The sequence below is a fragment of the Eulemur rufifrons genome, chromosome 3, assembly GCF_041146395.1.
Source record: "Eulemur rufifrons isolate Redbay chromosome 3, OSU_ERuf_1, whole genome shotgun sequence".
Classification (NCBI taxonomy): Eukaryota; Metazoa; Chordata; class Mammalia; order Primates; family Lemuridae; genus Eulemur; species Eulemur rufifrons.
Window position 1 is genome coordinate 64645570 of NC_090985.1, and position 19813 is coordinate 64665382.

Genomic DNA, 19813 nt, shown 5'->3' on the forward strand with positions numbered 1-19813 from the left:
TTCATAGGGTAGAATGTATACACCAATTGGTGTAAATAGGTCTTGTTTTTAGGTCAATACATTTTCATTCAACTTATTCAATATCTTAATTTGATTAGTATGAATCATTTCTCTAGAGCTTTAGCATATTCAAGTTTATGAACATGAAAAATTGTGGACTAGACCCTGGGTCGGTGGTCCTTTGATGACCTCTCCAACTTGTAGGCATTTTAGTAGACCTAACCCAAAACAGCCAACAACTATCTCTTTCCCCACATATGTCCAGTGATATATAATAAATATCAAAGAGTTCCTAGTATTTTAACTCAGTGAGTTTATCTAAATATTGCTATATTCTGGCAACTTTAAGTACTTTGTGCTTAGCATTTTATACTACAGAATTCACTGCCCTTAAGGTGTTTCTAGTATTACTACAGAGGGAATGCAACACCCTTGAAAACATTAAGGAAATATAAAAAAGTACAGCTGACCCTTGAACAATGCAAGCCCAACCCCTGTGCAGTTGAAAATCCATGTTTAACTTTTGGCTTCCCAAAAACTTAACTACTAATGGCCTACTGTTGACCAGAAGCCTTACCAATATCAGTCAATTAACATATTTTATGTGTCAGAATATTATATACTGTATTCTTACACTAAAGAAGGCTATAGAAAAGAAATGTTATTAAGAGAATCATAAGGAGGAGAAAATTTATTTACTATTCAATAAGTGGATGTATATCATCATAAGGGTCTTCACACTGAGTAGGCTGAGAAGGAAGAAGAGGGGTTGGTCTTGCTGTCTTAGGGGTGGCGGAGGCAGAAGAGGTGGAGATAGAAGGAGAGGCAAGCACACTTCGTGTAACTTTTACTGAAAAAAATCCAAGTATAAGTGCACCTACATAGTTCAAACCCATGTTGTTCAAGGGTCAACTGTATATCATTAACTGATCAGTTAAAGAAAGTCAAAGCTGAAATATATTGTGTAACCGTAAAGGTTAGGATTCAGTGCAAAAAGAAAAAAGCCCTGATTTGCACTAGGTCCTCAAGTATTATAGGATTGGGATAATTGGGCAGAAAAATGAGAAAGCATTCCAGACAGGGGGTATAGGTTGAACAAAGTTTCAAAAATAGTGATAACTCTGATAAATGTGGCAAAGAATGAGGTCTGCCAATCCTTGGATTTTAACATAAAAGGTGATATAGTCATTAATAACTATAATCTCTAGTTATGTGTTCATGTGTCAGCTAGGCAATTTTGGAGGATGAATTTCAGAGGGCTGATAATCACCTTAGAATAAATTTATGCTAAACTATTGGTAAAATAAAAAGTATTATAAGTAAAAACAAATTGCTCTGTTAACTTCTTGGTGAAATTGTTCCTTCTTATAGAAGAAACTGATAAGATTAAGTGAACTATTATGCTTGTTTTTAAATGTCACCTGGGAGGTGTTTTATGAAACAAATCAAGAAAGAAAAGTAATAGGGAAAGAAGGAGAGAGAGTAAAAGAGAAAAAGAGTTATCGGTGATGCAAAATGTCAGGGCTTTGGAGAAGACAGATTTTGTATCGCTATATGCCTTTTATTTCCTTCCCCTTTCTTTGCCCACAAACCCCATAGTTATACATGGGAAACAATGCTGCACTTGTAAGGTGAATGTAGCAGGCATTAGGAGACTGCGTTAGAGCTGCTCTGTAAGAAACTCAGTAGGATACATGTTACTTTTTTCAAAAATGGTCAGATTGTGACCTATAAAGATTTACCTCAAAGCTTAGACTTTTCAGATAGCTATAATCTTTACCTTTTTCTCCCCCAAATTTTAGTGTTTTTTCTCCTAACTAAAATAATGAACATGAGCCACTATTAACAATCATCATTTTGAATAGGAAAGAGAATGTAACTCAACTTGTGATGACAATGAAGAAAGGAGTCTATATGAAGGCTTGCTAAATGTGTTTCCGGCTGATTACAGCCCTCCCCAGTTTACTGAAAAGGAGTCAGGAAAACTACAGGTGCTCTTAAAGCTCTTAGCAGTTATCCATGAACTTCGACCTACTGAGAGGTAAGAGATCAATAGAATAAACTTCTTATAAGTGCTCATGTAATTTTAGTTTGTATTATGTTTTTACTTCCCCCTCTCCCTTTAAAAAAAGAAATCATTAAAAATAAGTTGTTTTCTTTTTTGGGAGTGTGGTCAGTTCAGCTCCCAGTATTTTATAAACTTACAATTAACAATGTATCTATAAGTTTTTATTTAAGAAAAACTAAATGTAATGTATGTATATTTAAAAATACCTAGTGATGTCTTTTGATATATAACACAAATTGTTTCTCAATCTCTTTGAAAATCCTTTTTTCTTTTAGTGTTTCTTAAATCTTGGTATGCTTTAGGGTTTTCTCTTTAACCTCACTGTCAACACCCTTCATGAGTGATCTCTACTCCCAACACCCTTCATGAGTGATCTGTACTCCCCACACTTCCAACTATCACCCTTATAATATTGATTTCAAATCTATATCTAGTCCAATCCTCTCTTCTAATTTCTACATCCTTATTTCTGTTTAATGGACATCTACATCTATCTTAATGTCCTATAGGACGTCAAGCTTCACATGTCCAAAAGCAGCTTCATCGTTTTGTCATTGCAAGCCTGATCTTTTCCCATTATTCCTTGGCTTGATGAATGGTACCTTAATGTAAGCAAACCCCCTGGAAGTTATTCTAGACTCACTTTTCTTCTTCACTTACCCAACATTTTAGTCACTAAATTCTATTGATTTTCTTTCTTTCTTTTTTTTGAAGCCCAAATTCTTTATTCAGTTTACCAGACCACTAGTTAAATAAATAATACATGGTTCTCAGTTATACTGATGGGAAATTCAGCTCTATATAGCCAGATACATTGGGGGCAGAGTGACTAGAATACTTACCTCCAGTTTGTTATTGGAGCTCATGACAGAGATTTTTTAGCCACAGCTGCAGAGTTTCTGCAAGCTTTCTCTTCTGGGATTGGAGAAATTGCAGCTGTCAGGAGAGGTTCCCAATCTTTCTTCCTTTTTTTTTTTTTTTTTCTTAAATTTCTAAATATTAAGGAGGTACAAATGTTTTTGTTACATGGATGAATTATATAATGCAGAAGTCAGATCTTTCAGTGTGCCCATCACCAGAGTAATGTACCTTATACCTGACAGGTAAGTTTTTAACCCCTCCTCTACCTCCCTCCCTCCTCCCTTCAGTTTCTAATGTCTTTTACACCACTATATGACCATGTGTACTCATCATTTAGCTCCCATCATTTAGGTCCTGTGGCCTGCTGTGCTGAATAGCAGCTTGGATAGCAGTGACCATAGGGGCGACCACTGGGGGAGTGTGGAGTCCCGAGATTCTTTCCTCCGTCCCTTCCCCATGTGCGGGCACCTTCCCTGTGTACCTCTGATTCCGCAGAGTGGGTCACTTTTCTTCCCTCTCCTTCACTTTGAATGCCTCCTGTTGCCTCTCTGTTGATTCCCAGTACTCTTTCTTAAATGATGACTCTGAAGGAGAATGTTCACTCGCCACTTTTGATCCACTCTGTGAGAGTGGCACGTGCATTCTGCTTCTAGTCCACCATCTTGGCACCTCACTCCTCTTTCTTCCTTTAGATTTTATTTCTTTTCTTTCTTTCTTTTCTTCTCTCTCACTCTTTTTTTTTTTTTTTTGAGACATAGTCTTGCTCTGTCACCCCATGCAGTCGCGGCATCATATAGCTCATTGCAACCTCAAACTCCTGGGCTCACGGGATTCTCCTGCCTCAGCCTCCTCCATAGCTGGGACTACAGCTGCCACTACGCCCAGCTGACTTTTTCTGTTTTTAGTAGAGGTGGGTCTCCTTGCTCAGGCTGGTCTCCAACTCCTTGGATCAAGTGATCCTTCCGCCTCAGCCTCCCAGAGTGCTCATTACCAGCATAAGCCACTGTGCCCAGCCTCAGTTTTATTTCTTAATCTAAGGAGTTCATTCCCTTCTTTCTGGTACCATGATTTTTGTTTTGATTCTTATAATTACTGATTTGGGTCATGATGATCTTTAATAAACTACTACCCTCTTACTTTCAACCCCATTGCATACTCAACAGTGCCCTGAATTATATTTCTAAAATATAAATGTGAATATGTCACTCCTTTTCTTAAAAAAATCATTCAAAGACTCCTAGTTGTCTTCCAGAAATTTCTAAACTCTTTAGCATGTTTGGAAAGACTGTTCATGATGTGGCTAATGCCTCCTTTTCCACCCTCATTTCTTAACCACTCCTTCACATTTACCATATAGTCCAGTCATATCAAACTACCTGCAGAATCCACAATTTGTCCTACTTCTCACCCTCTGCCCTTACATGTTGCAGGTTCCTATGCCTGGCTTGTCTCCGCTTCTCATTCTCTGGTCAACTTTTTTTCTTTGTTAAGATTCAGCTTAAATACTTTCTCCTCTTGGAAGCCCCCTGCCTCTGATTGGGTTGGATGCCCCTCTTGCATACTCCCATAGCATCCTGCACCTACCTCTAATGGAACACTTCTCACATATTTTATTAGATAATATTTTATATGTGCAAAAGGACATGTGTAATGTATATATGCAGACTGTGACCCAGTTTAAATCTGAGTGTAGACTTAGTTAGGCTTGTGTTTGCATCTTTTTTTCTTTTTCTTAACTGAATCTTTTTTTCCTCTTCTGAGGAGAAGATAGGCAGTGGTTGTTGGATAAGAGATAATGAGTGAAAAGAGTTTTATTTTATTTATTTATTTGTTTATTTTTTAGTGACAGGGTCTTGCTCTGTTGCCTCAGTGTGAAGTGCAGTGGTGTGATCACAGCTCACTGCAACCTCAAACTCCTGGGCTCCAGTGATCCTCCTGCCTCAGCCTCCTGAGTAGCTGGGACTACAGGTGCGCCCCACCACACCTGTCAAATTTTTCTATTTTTTTTTCTTTTAGGAGATAGGGTCTAGTTATGTTGCCCAGGCTGGTCTCAAACTCCTAGCCTCAAGCAGTCCTCCTGCCTCGGCCTCCCAAAATACTGGGATTACATGTGTGGGCCACTGTTCCCAGCCTGAAAATAGTTTTAGAGGAAATGAGAAGATAAGGTTTGAACATGTAAGAATTTGTCCTTGAAGATGTCATAGGGGAAAGTTTCCCTTTTGTGGTTAGGAAGAATAAAGGAATGATGATGAAAAATATGACGAAGAAAAATAAAAATAATATTTTGGGGTAGGAGTTGGGATGGAGTCATTTTGACTGCTTTTGGGTCCCTAAGAAAATCAAATCCTACTGCCTTGTCACATTGGAGAAGAAGCAATGCTTCCATTAGTGACATGGACTGGATCTTTGTTCTGTTGCTTCACATTATCTGAAGAGATGGCCCTTTCATTTTTAAAAAATTGTGCTAAAATAGACAACGTAGATTAACCATCCTAACCATTTTTATGTATATAGTTTGGTAGTGTTAAGTACCTTCACATTGTGGTAGAACCAATCTTCAGAACTCTTGAAAATTTTGCAAACGAAACCAACACATTATATCCATTAAATAACAATTTCCCATTTCTCCTTCCCCCCTCTCCCCTGGCAACAACCCTTCTACTTTCTGTCTCTGTGAATCTGATAGTACTTGTCTTTTTGTGACTAATTTCACTTAGCGTAATGTCCTCCAGGTTCATCCACGTTGTAGCATGTGTCAGAATTTCCTTGATTTTAAGGCCAAATGATATTCCATATATGTATAAACCACATTTTATTTATCTATTCATCCATTGATAAACACTTGGGGTACTTCCACCTTTTGGCTATTGTGAATAATGCTGCTATGAATATGAGTGTACACATATCTTTTCAAGACTTTGCTTTTAAATCCTTCTGGGATATATACCCAGAAGTAGAATTGTTGAGTTATATGATAATTCTATTTTTAATTTTTTGAAGTACTGCCATACTATCTTTTATAGCAACTGTACCATTTTGATTCCTACCAGCAATGTACAAGGCTTTAAATTTCTCCACATCTTGGCCAGTGTTATTTTTTGCCTTTTGTTAATAGACAAAAGGTGGTATATCATTGTAGTTTTGATTTTCATTTTCCTAATGATTAGTGATATTGAGCATCTTTTGATGTGCTTGTTGGCCATTTACAGTTGTCTCTCCTTACAGAGGTACGTTCCAAGACCCCTAGTGAATGCCTGAAAACTGCAGATCGTACCAAATTCTATATAGACTGTTTTTTCCTATTCATATATGCCTATGATAGAGTTTAATTTATAAATTAGGTATAGTAAGAGACTAACAACAAAAGTAATAATAAAATAGAACAATTATAACAATATACTGTAATAAAAATTATGTGAATGTGGTGTCTCCATCACTCAGAATATCTTACTGTATGTAATATTTTTGGACTGTGGTTGACCTCAGGGAACTGAAACCATGGAAGATGTAACTGCAGATAAGGTGGTCTTCTGTAGTCTCTAAATTCCTTTGTATTTTCTTTGTCTTTCCTTTATGAGTCCTCTGCCCTCCTGCTTGAACTAATACCTAATCTTGTTACATAGCTGTCATCATGGGACTTTTTTTTAAACTAGTACCTATAAATTCCTTTTTCTTCTCTTCTGTGTTGGATCTTCTGTTTCTTAGGTTTCACAATTTGCTGGAGCACATCCCACAGTAATTTCCTAAGAAAGAGAAGATGGGAGATAGATCTTTTTGACTTTTTTGCATGTCTGAAACTGTCTTTATTCTGCTGTAGCACTTGACTGACAGCTTGCCTGGTTATAAAATTCTAGATTGAAATAGTATTCCCCTAGAATTCTGAAGGTATTACTTTGCATGTTGTCTTCTAGCTTTTAGAGTTGCTCTTGAGAAGTCTGATGCTTTTCAGATTTCCATTCCTTTGCATGTAAACTGTTTTTTCTTCATGAAAGCTTCAGCAACTTTTCTTCATTATTCATACTTTGAGTTATAGTCTTGATGTTCTTTAATATAAGTCATTGTTTCATTTATTGAGCTGGGAACTTTTTAGTAGATGCTTTTTATCTGAAGACTCTATGTCTGTCTGGGAAATATTCTTACTCTCTCTTAAAACAATTTCTTTCTTTTGTTTTCTTTGGAATTTCTGTCAGTCAGATAATTAATTGAACCTCATGAATTGATTCTCTAAATCTTTTCTCCCCTATTGGTCATCGCCTTTTTTTCTTAATGTATTTTCTGGAAACTCTCCTGTTAAAATTTTATTTTGACTTCATTTTAATTTTAAATTTCCAAGATACTTTTCTCATTATTATTATTTTTTTTTTTTGGAGACAGAGTCTCACTCTGTTGTTTGGACATAGCCCATGGCGTCAGCCTAGCTCACAGCAACCTCGAACTCCCGGGCTTAAAGCAATCCTTCTGCCTCAGCCTGCTGAGTAGCTGGGACTACAAGCATGTGCCACCATGCCCAGCTAATTTTTTCTATATATTTTCAGTTGTCCAGCTAATTTCTTTCTATTTTTAGTAGACACGAAGTCTCGCTCTTGCTCAGGCTGGTCTTGAACTCCTGACCTTGAGCAATCCTCCTGCCTCAGCCTCCCAGAGTACTAGGATTACAGGCGTGAGCCATCACACCCGGCCATTTTTCTTATTCTTGATTGTTCCTTTTAAAACTTACATTCTCTTCTTGTGAGTGCTATCTCTTAATTGAGGCCATTAATCATTTCTCAAAGTTGTCTTCTAATTTTTCCATTGCTCTGTTTAATTCAGGTTGCTTCTTTGCTGTTTATTTTGATTTTCCTTTTCATATTGAAAAGGAAATCCTTACCTCAAATAGCTGGTGTTCCTTGGTGTCCGTATTTAAGAGTGAAGCAGGAAAACGTTAATTTAATACTCTGTTTATAGGCAGGGCTTGTTGACAGGGGGCCATCATTGGGTAATGAGGCAACAGCTGGCTTTTTTATTTGCGGACTCCCTATCTGTGGATCTTTTCTTTGGCGTCATTCAAGTCCTTCCATAGATAAATCCTTCAATAATACCCGCCTTGGGCTGGGATGTGAGAGGGGTAGCTTGTTGCTAGTTCTGAAAGTTGGCAGGAAACAGGGCCTAGGATCTTACCATTGAGTATTCAAACTTTCATTTTTTAAATTAAAAAATTTTTTTAGAGACAGGGTTTTGCTGTGTTATCCAGACTGGACTCAAATGCCTAGGCTCAAGCAATCTTCCCTCATCAGTCTCCTGAGTAGCTGGGACTGCAGACATGTGCCACCACTCTGGCTCAGACTTTCATTTTGATTTCTAACTATATCCTGCCTTCTACAGTCTCCTGGTATACATTTCTTTGGTTTACTTCCAGAGAATAAATGTTCTATTTGAGAAAGAAAAGTCAACTGGTCACATAGAAGGAGGGCCTGGGTTCTACTTACCAATGCTGCTGTAATAGCTACAGTCTAAACTCCTTCCTTCTAGGGCAGCTTAGCAAGATTCTATGGTGTGGATGAACTTGTACATGTTTCTTATTGGAATTCCCCTCTCTGGACGCTTAGGTTTCGTTTTCTCCATATTCCTAAGTAGGTCACTGTTTCACTATTCTCTTTCTGTTTTCATATGTAAATGTAAATGTCTCCTTGTTTTTTCAAAGATAGAATTTATATTTCTGTTCATTTTTGTATTTCGTTCATTCAACTGTTTTACTATTTTAAAACTGGAAGTTTAGTTATTGACTTTTAAGATTGAATGTGAAAAAGTACCTATATTTTAATTTTACAAGGTCACTGTTGTGTGTTCTGTAAATATCAGTGATATTATTGTGGTATTTTCCTTCAACTAAAAAAAATCTAATATAGCCTTTAAAGTGTACGTCAAGAATCTTTCTTTTTGATTCACAGGGTGGTATTGGTATCCAACTATACACAAACTTTGAATATTTTACAAGAAGTGTGCAAGCGTCATGGATATGCTTATAGAAGACTTGATGGACAAACGCCAATCTCTCAAAGGCAGCAAATTGTTGATGGCTTTAATAGTAAACACTCTTCTGATTTTATTTTTTTGTTAAGTTCAAAAGCTGGTGGTGTAGGACTTAACCTTATAGGAGGATCTCACTTAATTCTCTATGACATTGATTGGAATCCAGCCACTGATATCCAGGTAGGAATATTTGTGGATTAAATAGACATTATTCAATATCTTGGGATACAATGCCTGCTGGGGATACAAATATGATGATGATATATAATAACTGCTGCATATTGAGGCCTTATTTTGGATCAAGCACTCTGCTAAGTGCTTTCCATCTAATTAATTTTCACAGCAACCCTACAGGAATGTATATTAGTAGTCCCATTTTTCAGATGAAGATATGGAAGCTTGCCTTCAGTTTATAACTTGTAAGGGGCAGAGCTAGGATTTACACCCAAACCTGTATGTCTCCAGGCTCTTGTTCACTGCATGCTTGGGCCTTCAGGATGCTCATGACCAGCAGGGAAAGACAATAAAGTGTTATGGATGCTATGATCAGTGTTTGTGTACACTATAGTAAGGACATAACATTAAATTATTTAGGAAAATATTTTAGAAGAAGCCTTTGGTTTTCTTTAGTGTAGAGTCTATGTAATTTGAAATTTCTACCTATAGATTTGGACCTCATTTGGTATCTGCATTAGGGGATCCAAAGACAACCAATGCTCAGGTTTAATAATTCACAAGAAGGACTCGCAGAACTCAGAAAAGCAGCTATATTCACAGTTATATTACAGTAAAAGATACTAAACTCAGCAAAGGAAAAGGGTGCAAAGGGCAGACAGAGTCCAGGAAAGACTAGGTACAAGCTTCCAGTTAGTTGTTCTTTCTCAATGAAGTTATATGGACAACACTTAATTCTCCCAGCATTGGTGAGTGACAACACATATAGAGTATTATCAACTAGGGAAACTCGGTGTCCAGAATTTTTGCTGGTAGTTAGTCCTGTAGGTATGGAGCCACCTGCATGACTAATCTTAGTCTGCAGTCTTTCCAGAGGTCAAGCTGTTACCATCTGCCCACGTCTCCCACCTATATTATTACATTGTTAAGATAAACTGCCTGGTGTGGCCCAAGGCCCAGGTAAACAAAGACACTCTTATCAGGCAGGATATTCCAGTGCCTTAGAGATGATCTCTTAGGAGCTAGTGGAAGGCCAGACTTTTCTTTGGAATGTGCAGGGTTTGAACATCAGCGCTTTACTGCATGGTATCATTGATAAATCTTAAACCACAGGGGTCTACCTGGATCCTAAGCTGATTACACATAACCTAGGCACTTTTCAGGAGTGAATTATTAGCTACTTGGACTAGAAAGAACTCTCCTTGCCCATGCTACACTTGGTTCTTTGTGTCCTTTCTCTCCAAACTCACTGTCCCATTCTTTGATGAAGCTATACCCTCTCACTGTTGCATGTTATTTTATAGTATCATGGTGAGTGTTCATCCCTTTCTTTATCCCAGGAAAAAGTCTGAAGTAGGGCATGCTTGGGCATGCCTTGGATTTGTTTTTTGTGAAGCTATAAATAAAATCTAGAATCCCTAATCTTAAAATATATTCCTACAAATTGCATATATGGAAAGGGCCATCAGTTTCTACTGTACTCTCACAATTCTATCTTATTTTCTATAGGCAATGTCGAGAGTATGGAGAGATGGTCAGAAACATCCTGTACATATTTACAGACTCCTAACCACAGGTAATAGCCCTTCATTGTGATTAAAAACATATTAATATATCCTTTGAATAATTAAAAAAATTTTTTTTGTTAGTCTGTGCTTTAATGTGAAGAATATATTATTTTGTTAACTAGTATGCTGATAAACATGTTTTACCTTACAAAAATAATGGATATAAAGATCTGAAGGAAATCTAATGAATGTTTTCTCTTCAGGTACAATAGAAGAAAAAATCTATCAAAGGCAGATTAGTAAGCAAGGTCTTTCTGGGGCAGTTGTAGACCTAAACAAGACATCTGAACATATTCAGTTTTCCATAGAAGAACTTAAAAATTTGTTTACATTACATGAAAGTTCATGTTGTGTAACTCATGACCTGCTTGACTGTGAGTGCACAGGAGAAAAAGATCATACAGGTTAGTTGTATTTTAATTAATATATAAAGTTAATTTATCTCTCTTTAGCAGTTGAAAATATTTAAATAAAGAATAACTTTTAACTATTTACTATTTGTATATGTTAGTTTTCTTTTTCCCTCAGGTCATAGGGCAACTGCCAGATGGATATTTGAGAAAATACTCAGTAGAACCTTATTCCCTCAATTTAGTTTCTTATTTCTGAATCAGTTGTGAAAAATTGAACTTGTTTAGGGAAATATTTGAAATTCTGGTATTAATATAATGGCTTTGGATTTAGAATACTGTTTTTAATATTTATTTCTCTTTTACAAAAGACATACTCTTAACAGAATAATCCTACTGTTTATATTGTATAGAACTTATTCATAATGGGGTCATACTTTCTGAGGCATTTAGCATGGGCCACTGTACATCTCAGTACTTGATGTAATTGTGAGTGCTACTTAAGTAAAGCTGAAAACATCAATTGCAGAATTAGACAGCATTCAAAAAGGAACTAGTTCAAAAGTAGGACTTGAGCAAGCAAAGTCCAGTTGTTGAAAGTTACTTGATAAATTATATTAAGATAGGTTTAAGAAATTAGACTATATGAGACTGACATGGAAGAATTTATGTTTTATATTAACATAAAATATATTTTATGTAAATTTTATATTATATAATCTACATCACATATAAGTAATAAATGTAATCACGAGTAATAGTATAGAATAATATATTAGATATAATATGATGTTTATAGTATATAAAATATATATATGTTTTTATTTTTTAGTGGGTAGATTTTAAATTTCAGATAAATGTTTTCAGGTTTTCTCTTTCTTTATGGCCATTTTGGTAATTTCAAAAAATTGACATTTGGTCCTCTCTACTAAATATTTTTTTTCTGTTTTAATAATTTCTTATTTCCTTTCCTCCTTTTTCCTTGTATTTACTGTTTTTTTTCTCATTTTTAGGTTTAATACTTAGCTCAATGATTTTTCAGTCTTTTTTTAAAAAATGGGTATTTAAGACTACAAATTTTTCTCTAAGCTGAATCTCTTAATTTTGATATGCAGTCTTTCATTATTCAGAAATATTTTGTATTTTTCATTGTGATTTCTTCTTTGACTCATGAGTTACTTAAAAGTGTATTTTAAAATGTATTTTAGTTTTTGTTATTGAATTTTGAGTAATACACTGTAGTCAGAAATGTGATCTACATGATATGGATTCTTTGGTAACTATTGAGACTTGGTGTACAGTCTAGTATGTGGTCGTTTCTTGTAAATATTTCTTTTGTGCATGAAAATCAAGTGTAGCCTCTTAATTGTTTAGTTTAGAATTCTGTCATATTACTCACATTTTATTATGGAATCTATCTTTTCTTATTTTATAGATTTAAAAATTTACTAATTTAGGTTTTTAATTGATAATGTATTTACATGGCTCAACTATTTAAAATTATAAAATGTATGTGTGAAAATTCTTCCTCCCACTCTACCCTCATCTGCCTAATTTGTAGCCCTTCTACTCCATAAGAAACCATCATTATTGATTTTTTTGTGTATCCTTCCAGATATATATGTATGCCTATGTAAGCAACTCTGGATATATAGTCTTGCCCAGTTTTCCAATAAAGGATAGCATAGTATATGCATAGTTCTATAGCATATCTTGAGCTTTTTACATATCCTTAGAGAGTTTCTTCATTCTTTCTTTCCCTCAGCTATATAATCCTCCATTGTACCGATGTATCATAATTTATTTATCTGTCCCCCATAGATGCACAGTTAGGGTCTTTCCAATCAGTATAAATTTTTATTCATACATCTTTTTCCATATGTTCAAGTATATCTGTAATGTAAATTATTAGCGTTGCTGATTCAGAGAATATGTGCATTTGTAATTTTAATAGTTATTGCCAAAACGTCCTCTGTTGGATGTTATATCAAATTACACACCAGCAAAACTATTTTAGAACGTCTATGTCCCCATAGCCTTGCCAATTTAGAGGATTATCAAATGTTTGGATTTTTGCCAATCTGATAGTAATAAAATAGTATATTGATATAGTTTTAATTTGCTTTTCTCTTATTATGAGTGAAGTTGAGCATTTTCTCCTATGGGTAAGAACCATATTTCCTTTATGTGAACTATCTCTTCATATTGTTTATCAATTTAAAAATTAATAACCTATTTCTTTGTTAGATGTATCTGTTATTGAAAAAAGTATGTTAAAACCTAATGGTGTGACAGTGGATTAGTCAAAGTTTATTGTTATCTGTCATTTTTTGCTTTATGTATTTTTCATATCTTCCTTGTGAAAGATTTTTCATTATGATTTATTTATTTTATTGTTTTATAGTGATTGTTTTATCTTTAATGCCTTTTGCTTTCATTTTGTCTTAAGTTAATATATTATACCAGTTTCTTATTGTTAGTATTTGTCTGGTATATTTTTTTTCATTCATTTACCTTCCTTAAATCTCTCTGTGTTCTTATGTTTTAGGTATCTTTCTTGTCAACAGTATAAAGCTAGATTTTTTGCCCAGTCTGATAATCTGTTTTAACTAGAACATTTAGTCTGTTTACATTTATAATTATTGACATATTTTGATTAATTTCTACTGTCTTTTAATGTTCTTCTTTTTTTTTTAATAAGGGCTTATAGTGGCTAACTGTCAGTCTTTGATTTTTCAGTGTATTTGTTCTTTCTTCCTCTCAAATGCTATCTTTGCTGGGTGTATAATTCTAGTTGATAGGGGTTTTTTTGGTCAGTACTTTGAAGGTATTATTCTAGTGTCTCCTAGATTCTTCAAGCAATCTTGTCATCTCTTTTCTTAAAACTTCAACGATTATGAACACTGATAGGAATTTGGTGATATTAAGGAATGACTTGAGTGTTTTTTTTTTAGGTGTGATAAAATTTTGAAAAAGTCTTTACCTTTTAGAAATGTAGGGTGAAGTATTTATGGGTGAAATGATATATGCTGTGTATTTATTGCAGCATAATAAGGAAATAGAGTGTGGGGTCTAAATAAAACAAGATTGGCTGTTAGTTGATTAACAGTTATTAAAGGTGGGGGTATATACAGGTTCTTTATTTCTATCCTATCAACTTTTATATTTATTTGAAATTTCCCATAATTAAAAGGTTAAAAAAATACAACCTTCAAACTTCCCATTGCTGTTAGGATAAATACTAAAATTTTTAAAGTGGTAAATTAGTCAGAGTAGGCTAAATGCTGCAATAAGAAACTAGAAGAGCACGGTGGCCTACTACAATAGAAATATGTTTCTCACTCATATAACAGGTCACTGTGGGCATGTAGTAGACAGAGCCAGACTTCTTCTACTGTGGGCTTTTCTATCCCCTTGGGCCTTAGAGTCCTCTGCTGAGATCCCCTGCATTTGCCAGCCTTCAGTGAGAGAAGAGAAAGAGTAGAAAATTATGCAGTTTGGGGGATGATTATAGTCCAGATCTGGAAGTGGTGTAGCCACCATTCCACAGGCCAGATTTGGTGGCTACATCGAACTGCAAGGAAGGCTGGGAAATGTGACTAAGTACCCTGGAGGACAGAGAAATGGATTTGGTGAATAATGACTTGTTTCTGCCATTCATGTTTTACATAATCCAGTCCTTGAATATGTGCTTCAGCTTGCATGACTCAACTTTTTCTCTTGTATTATTCTTTCTTTGCCTTTGGGCATTAGGCTCCTATTAGTTCTTTAGCTGTGCCAATGTCCCTTCTTTTTCATAGTTTTTGTATGTACTTACCCTGGAATGCTTTACCTCTCTTCCCCACCTAGTTCTTGCTTCTTCATCTTTCAGACCTTAATAGAACATTTCCTCAGGGAGCCCTTTACTTATACCCCAGACCAGGTCAGCTTCTCTCGTCATATGTGTGATAGTCCCCTGTATCTTTCCTTCATACCCTTTCCTCTGTTTGAAATACAACTCCACGGTCCCTCCTTATCTTCAATGCTAAAATCTGGAAAGCTAAAAGACCAAAAGGTTTTTTGTAACAAAAATTTGTAACAAAATTATTTGTTGGAAAACCTTACCTAAATTGATGTAAATTTTTCAGTAGTCTTTATTTAACCCATTTTACAAGACTATTTATATGACTTGCTGCAGAATGAGTCTGATTACAGAGTGCTGATCCAAATTGGGCCAATTATTTTCTGAATTTGGAAACATGTCAGTTCCACAGGTTTTAGATAATGGATTGTGGACGTGTAGTATTGGGTGATTATTTGTTTAATGTATAGCTCTCCCACTGGACTGTAAGATCCTTGAAATCAGAGATCATGACTATATTTGTTTACCATTTTTGCCCCTAGTTCTTAAATCAACGCATAGTAAACAATTTGTAAGTATTTGTAGACGGAATGAATGAACTAAATTTGTTTTAACTTGAACCATGATGACCAAATGTAACAAAACAAAAAAGTATTGTGTATAGTAGGATATTGGTTGGCCTAAGGATTTTCTCATTGTTTTACTTATTTCAGGTGATTCGTGCGAAAAATTCACTCTCTCTAGACAATGTCAACTTGGTCCACATCTCCAGAAATCTGACTCCCTGAAACCTCTTTCTATGTCCCAGCTGAAGCAGTGGAAACATTTTCCTGGAGATTATTTAAATCTTACAGATCCTTTTCTTGAAAAAATAAGAGAAAATGTGTCATTCTTTTTTCAGAATATAACCAATCAAGCAACTGCCAAATAATGAAAGAGGATTACTTCATGACATTCCTTTGTTCCTGTTTAAAAAATTATTGTAGTAATTAAGTGTAATTTTTGAAAAATAATAGAATTATTTAAATTATAATGTATTTTATTGCATAATATATCATAGTTTTGATATAATAATCAAAATTGAGTTGTTTAATTTTTTGTATATATTCTTAAATGTTGAAAATGAAACATTAAAGACATGCTTCTATCATATAATTGTTTAATAATTATATGATTAATATGCTTTTATTAAGTATCTACTGAGAAATTTTTATAAGTAATATGAAAAGGTAAAATAGTTGGTCTCTGCCTTTGGGAAATCTAAGCTGAGGACGTAGATGTGTGAGAAAATGGAAAAAGGTGATAAGTTTAAATTATAGCCCAAGGGAGAAAGAGAATCAGAGGCTAGGATTGCATATGCTAAAGATGTTGACTATAATAGTTGCTGCAGGCAGTTTGAGTGAGAGTATTCAGTAGCTTGGGGCAGGAGATGAAGGACTTTGGGACACTTTAGAGCACTAGTTCCTAGTCTGGGACCCCACATTCATGAGGAATGACATGCAGTCTATAAAGCCATACCCACCAAACATTATTTATACACCAAGTAAAGGTTTAACTACCGTAATTCGAGGGGTTGTCTGTAGTAGTATTCAAAGGGAGTTTTAATGCACAAAGCAAGCTTTAGAAGACTGACGCCTGCACAGAAACAGGAGCTACTCATTTAATCTCCAGTTGGGGCTTCTGTAATCAGCTTTTGCTTCCATTTAGGAAAATGTCTTTTATAGTGAACACAGGCATACTTTGGATATACTGTGGGTTTGGTTCCAGACTACTGCAATAAAATGAATATTGCAATAAAGTGAGTTACATAAATTTTTTGGTTTCTCAGTGCATATATGTTATGTTTATAACATACTATAGTCTATTAAATATGCAATAGCATTATACAAAAACCAAATGCACATATCTTAATTTAAAAATACTTTATTGCTAAAAAATGCTAATGATCATCTGAGCCTTCAGTGAGTCCTAATCTTTCTGATGGTGGAGTGTCTTGCCTCAATGTTAGTGGCTGCTGACTGATCAGGGTAGTGGTTGCTGAAGGCTGGGGTGGTGGTGTCAATTTCTGAAAATAAGACAACAATGATTTTTGCCACACTAGTGAAAGATTTCTCTGTAGCATGTGATGCTATTTGACAGCATTTTACCCACAGTAGAACTTCTTTTGAAATTGGAGTCAGTCCTCTCAAAACCTGCTACTGCTTTGTCAACTAAGTTTATGGAATATTTTAAATCCTTTGTTGTCATTTCAACAATGTTCACAGCATCTTCACCAGGAATAGATTCCATCTCAAGAAACCATTCTTTGCTCTTCCATAGGAAGCAACTCCTCATCCATTCAAATTTGATCATGAGATTGCAGCAATTCAGTCACATCTTCAGGCTCCACTTCTAGTTCTTTTGCTGTTTCTACCACATCTGTAGTTCCCTCCTCCACCGAAGTCATGAACCATCCATGAGGACTGGAGTCTTCTTCCAAACTTGTGTTAATGTTGCTAGTGTGACTTCTTTCCATGAATCATGAATATTTTTAATGGCCTCTAGAACGGTGAATCCTTTCCAGAAGGTTTTCCATTTACTTTTCCCAGATGCATCAGAGGAATCACTATGGAAGCTATCGCCTTATGAAATACATTTCTTAAATTATAAGACTTGAAAGTTGAACTTACTCCTTGATCTATGGGTTGCAGAATGGTGGCTGTGTTAGCAGCATGAAAACAACATTAATCTCCTTGTACATCTCCACCAGAGCTCTTGGGTGACCAGCTGCATGGTCAACGAGCAGTAATATTCTGAAAGTAATCTTTTCTTCTGAGCAGTAGGTTGCAACAATGGACTTAAAATATTCAGTAAACTGTACTGTAAACAGATGTGCTGCCATGCAGGCTTTGTTTATGGAGCATAGGCAGAGTAGATTTAGGGTGTAGGATTTGGGGAATGGTAAATGAGTGTTGCCTTCAACCTAAAGTCATCAGCTGCATTGGACCCTAACAAGATAGTCAGCCTGGTCTTTGAAGCTTTGAAGCCAGACATTTACTTCTCTCTAGCTGTGAAAGTCCTGGATGGCATCTTCTAATATCAGGCTGTTGTGTCTACATTGAAAACCTGTTGTTTAATGTAGCCACCTTTATCAATAATTTTACTTTATCAACAATCTTCTGGATAACTTGCTGCAGCTTCTCAATCAGCACTTACTTGCTCTTTTACCTGGCACTGTTATATTATGAAATGGCTTCTTTCCTTAAAACTCATGAACTGACCTTTGCTAGCTTCCAACTTTTCTTCTGCAGGTTCCTCACCTATCTCAGTCTTCATAAAATCCAAGAGTTAGGGCCTTGATCTGGATTATGCTTCGGCTTAAGGGAATGCTGTGGCTGGTTTGATCTATTCAGACCACCTCTCCATGTCACCAATAAGGCTGTTTCACTTATCATTCGTGTGTTCACTGGAATAACACTTTTAATTTCCCGCAAGAACTTTTCTTTTGCATTCATAACTTGGCTAACTGATGCAAGAGGCCTAGCTTTTAGCCTGTCTTGGCTTTTGACATGCCTTCTTCACTAAGCTTAATCATTTCTAGCTTTTAATTTAAAGTGAGTGATGTGTGGCTCTTCTTTTCACCTGAAGACTTACAGGGTATTTTAGGGTTATTAATTGGACTAATTTTAATATTGTTGTGTCTCAGAGAATAGGGAAGCCTGAGGAGAGGGAGAGAGATGGGGTAATTGCTGGTTGGTGGAAGAGTCAGAACACAACGTTTATTGATTAAGGTTGCCATCTTATATGGGTGCAGTTCTTTGTATGCCAAAACAATTACAATAGTAACATCAAAGGTCACTGATAACAGATATAATAATAATGAGAAAGTTTGAAATATTGCAAGAATTACTAACATGTGACACAGAAACATGAAGTGAGCACATGGCTGTTGGAAAAATGGGGCTGATCGACTTGCTTGATACAGGGTTGCCATAAACCTTCGATTTGCAAAAAACACCATGTCTGGGAAGTGCAATAAAACAAGGTATGGCTGTGTTGTCTTGAAGTGTTAAATAAAGACTCAATTATGTATCATCAAATATGAGTCCTTTCAATTTGTAGTGCCATACCTGGGCAGTTATACATCTAGGATTCACGAACAGGCAGTTTGGGACCAAATTTGTCAGTGAGGAAGTAGTCAACTAGTAAGTATAAATGTTGTTTCTTGGGCCCCATGCATAGGTTCCATGTATGAAGCTTTACATAAAACTATTTTTTAAGAGACAGGGTCTTGCTGTGTTGCCCAGGCTAGATTCTAACTAAAACTTCTTTCATTGTCTATCTTGCATCATCTATTCTCAGGCATAAAATTCTTTAAAAAAAAAATTGATAACTGTAGTGCTGCCCAGACTGCCCTCTTCAGGACAAAGGTGCTTTTTTCCCCAGCTGCCAGGAGCATCGCCTGCTGACCACTCAGCCAAATGTCTCCCCAAGAATAGCCCTTAGCTGAAAGGAGCTGCCTCACCCAAGGTTAGACTCCTCCCCAGCTTGACTGGCATTCAGAGACTTGAGGATGCAGGGTCAAAGGCCCATCACCCTTACCTCAACTGGAGACAGCTCTATAAAGGACCATTCCAGCTCCATAGGTAAGGGTGCTGGGACTATTTCAATAACAGAGATGCCTACCATTCTTCATAAAGTTGTTTTCTAAGTAGTGTGGAAAGTAAACTTCACTCCATCTTCTCTGCTTCACTCTGAAATCTTCCTGAAAGGCTACAATCTCACGTATACTGCATGTGAGTGATTTTGTAGTAGAAATTTTAGAAGAGGCTGAGCTTCATGAGAGAACCCATGTGAGATGGGACAAAGGCAGCATGTGTGACACAGGAGCCCAGAGGCTGAGAAGTGCAGCAGATGGTAAGCCGTCTGGGAATTGAGGAAGGCGTTGGACTTCGACTAGCCA

General features: G+C 35.9%; 1 protein-coding gene across 1 annotated transcript in view; it reads left to right on the top strand.

Annotated features, from left to right (window-relative positions):
• RAD54B (RAD54 homolog B) overlaps positions 1 to 16022 on the top strand; it is a 94682-nt gene extending 78660 nt beyond the window's left edge. Inside the window, exons 11-15 of the mRNA XM_069466210.1 lie at positions 1866 to 2041; positions 8857 to 9118; positions 10622 to 10688; positions 10884 to 11084; positions 15585 to 16022. Coding sequence (XP_069322311.1) covers positions 1866 to 2041; positions 8857 to 9118; positions 10622 to 10688; positions 10884 to 11084; positions 15585 to 15802 — 924 coding nt within the window. The 3' untranslated portion in view covers positions 15803 to 16022. The remainder of the gene's footprint in view (positions 1 to 1865; positions 2042 to 8856; positions 9119 to 10621; positions 10689 to 10883; positions 11085 to 15584) is intronic.
• Positions 16023 to 19813: the final 3791 nt, after the last annotated feature.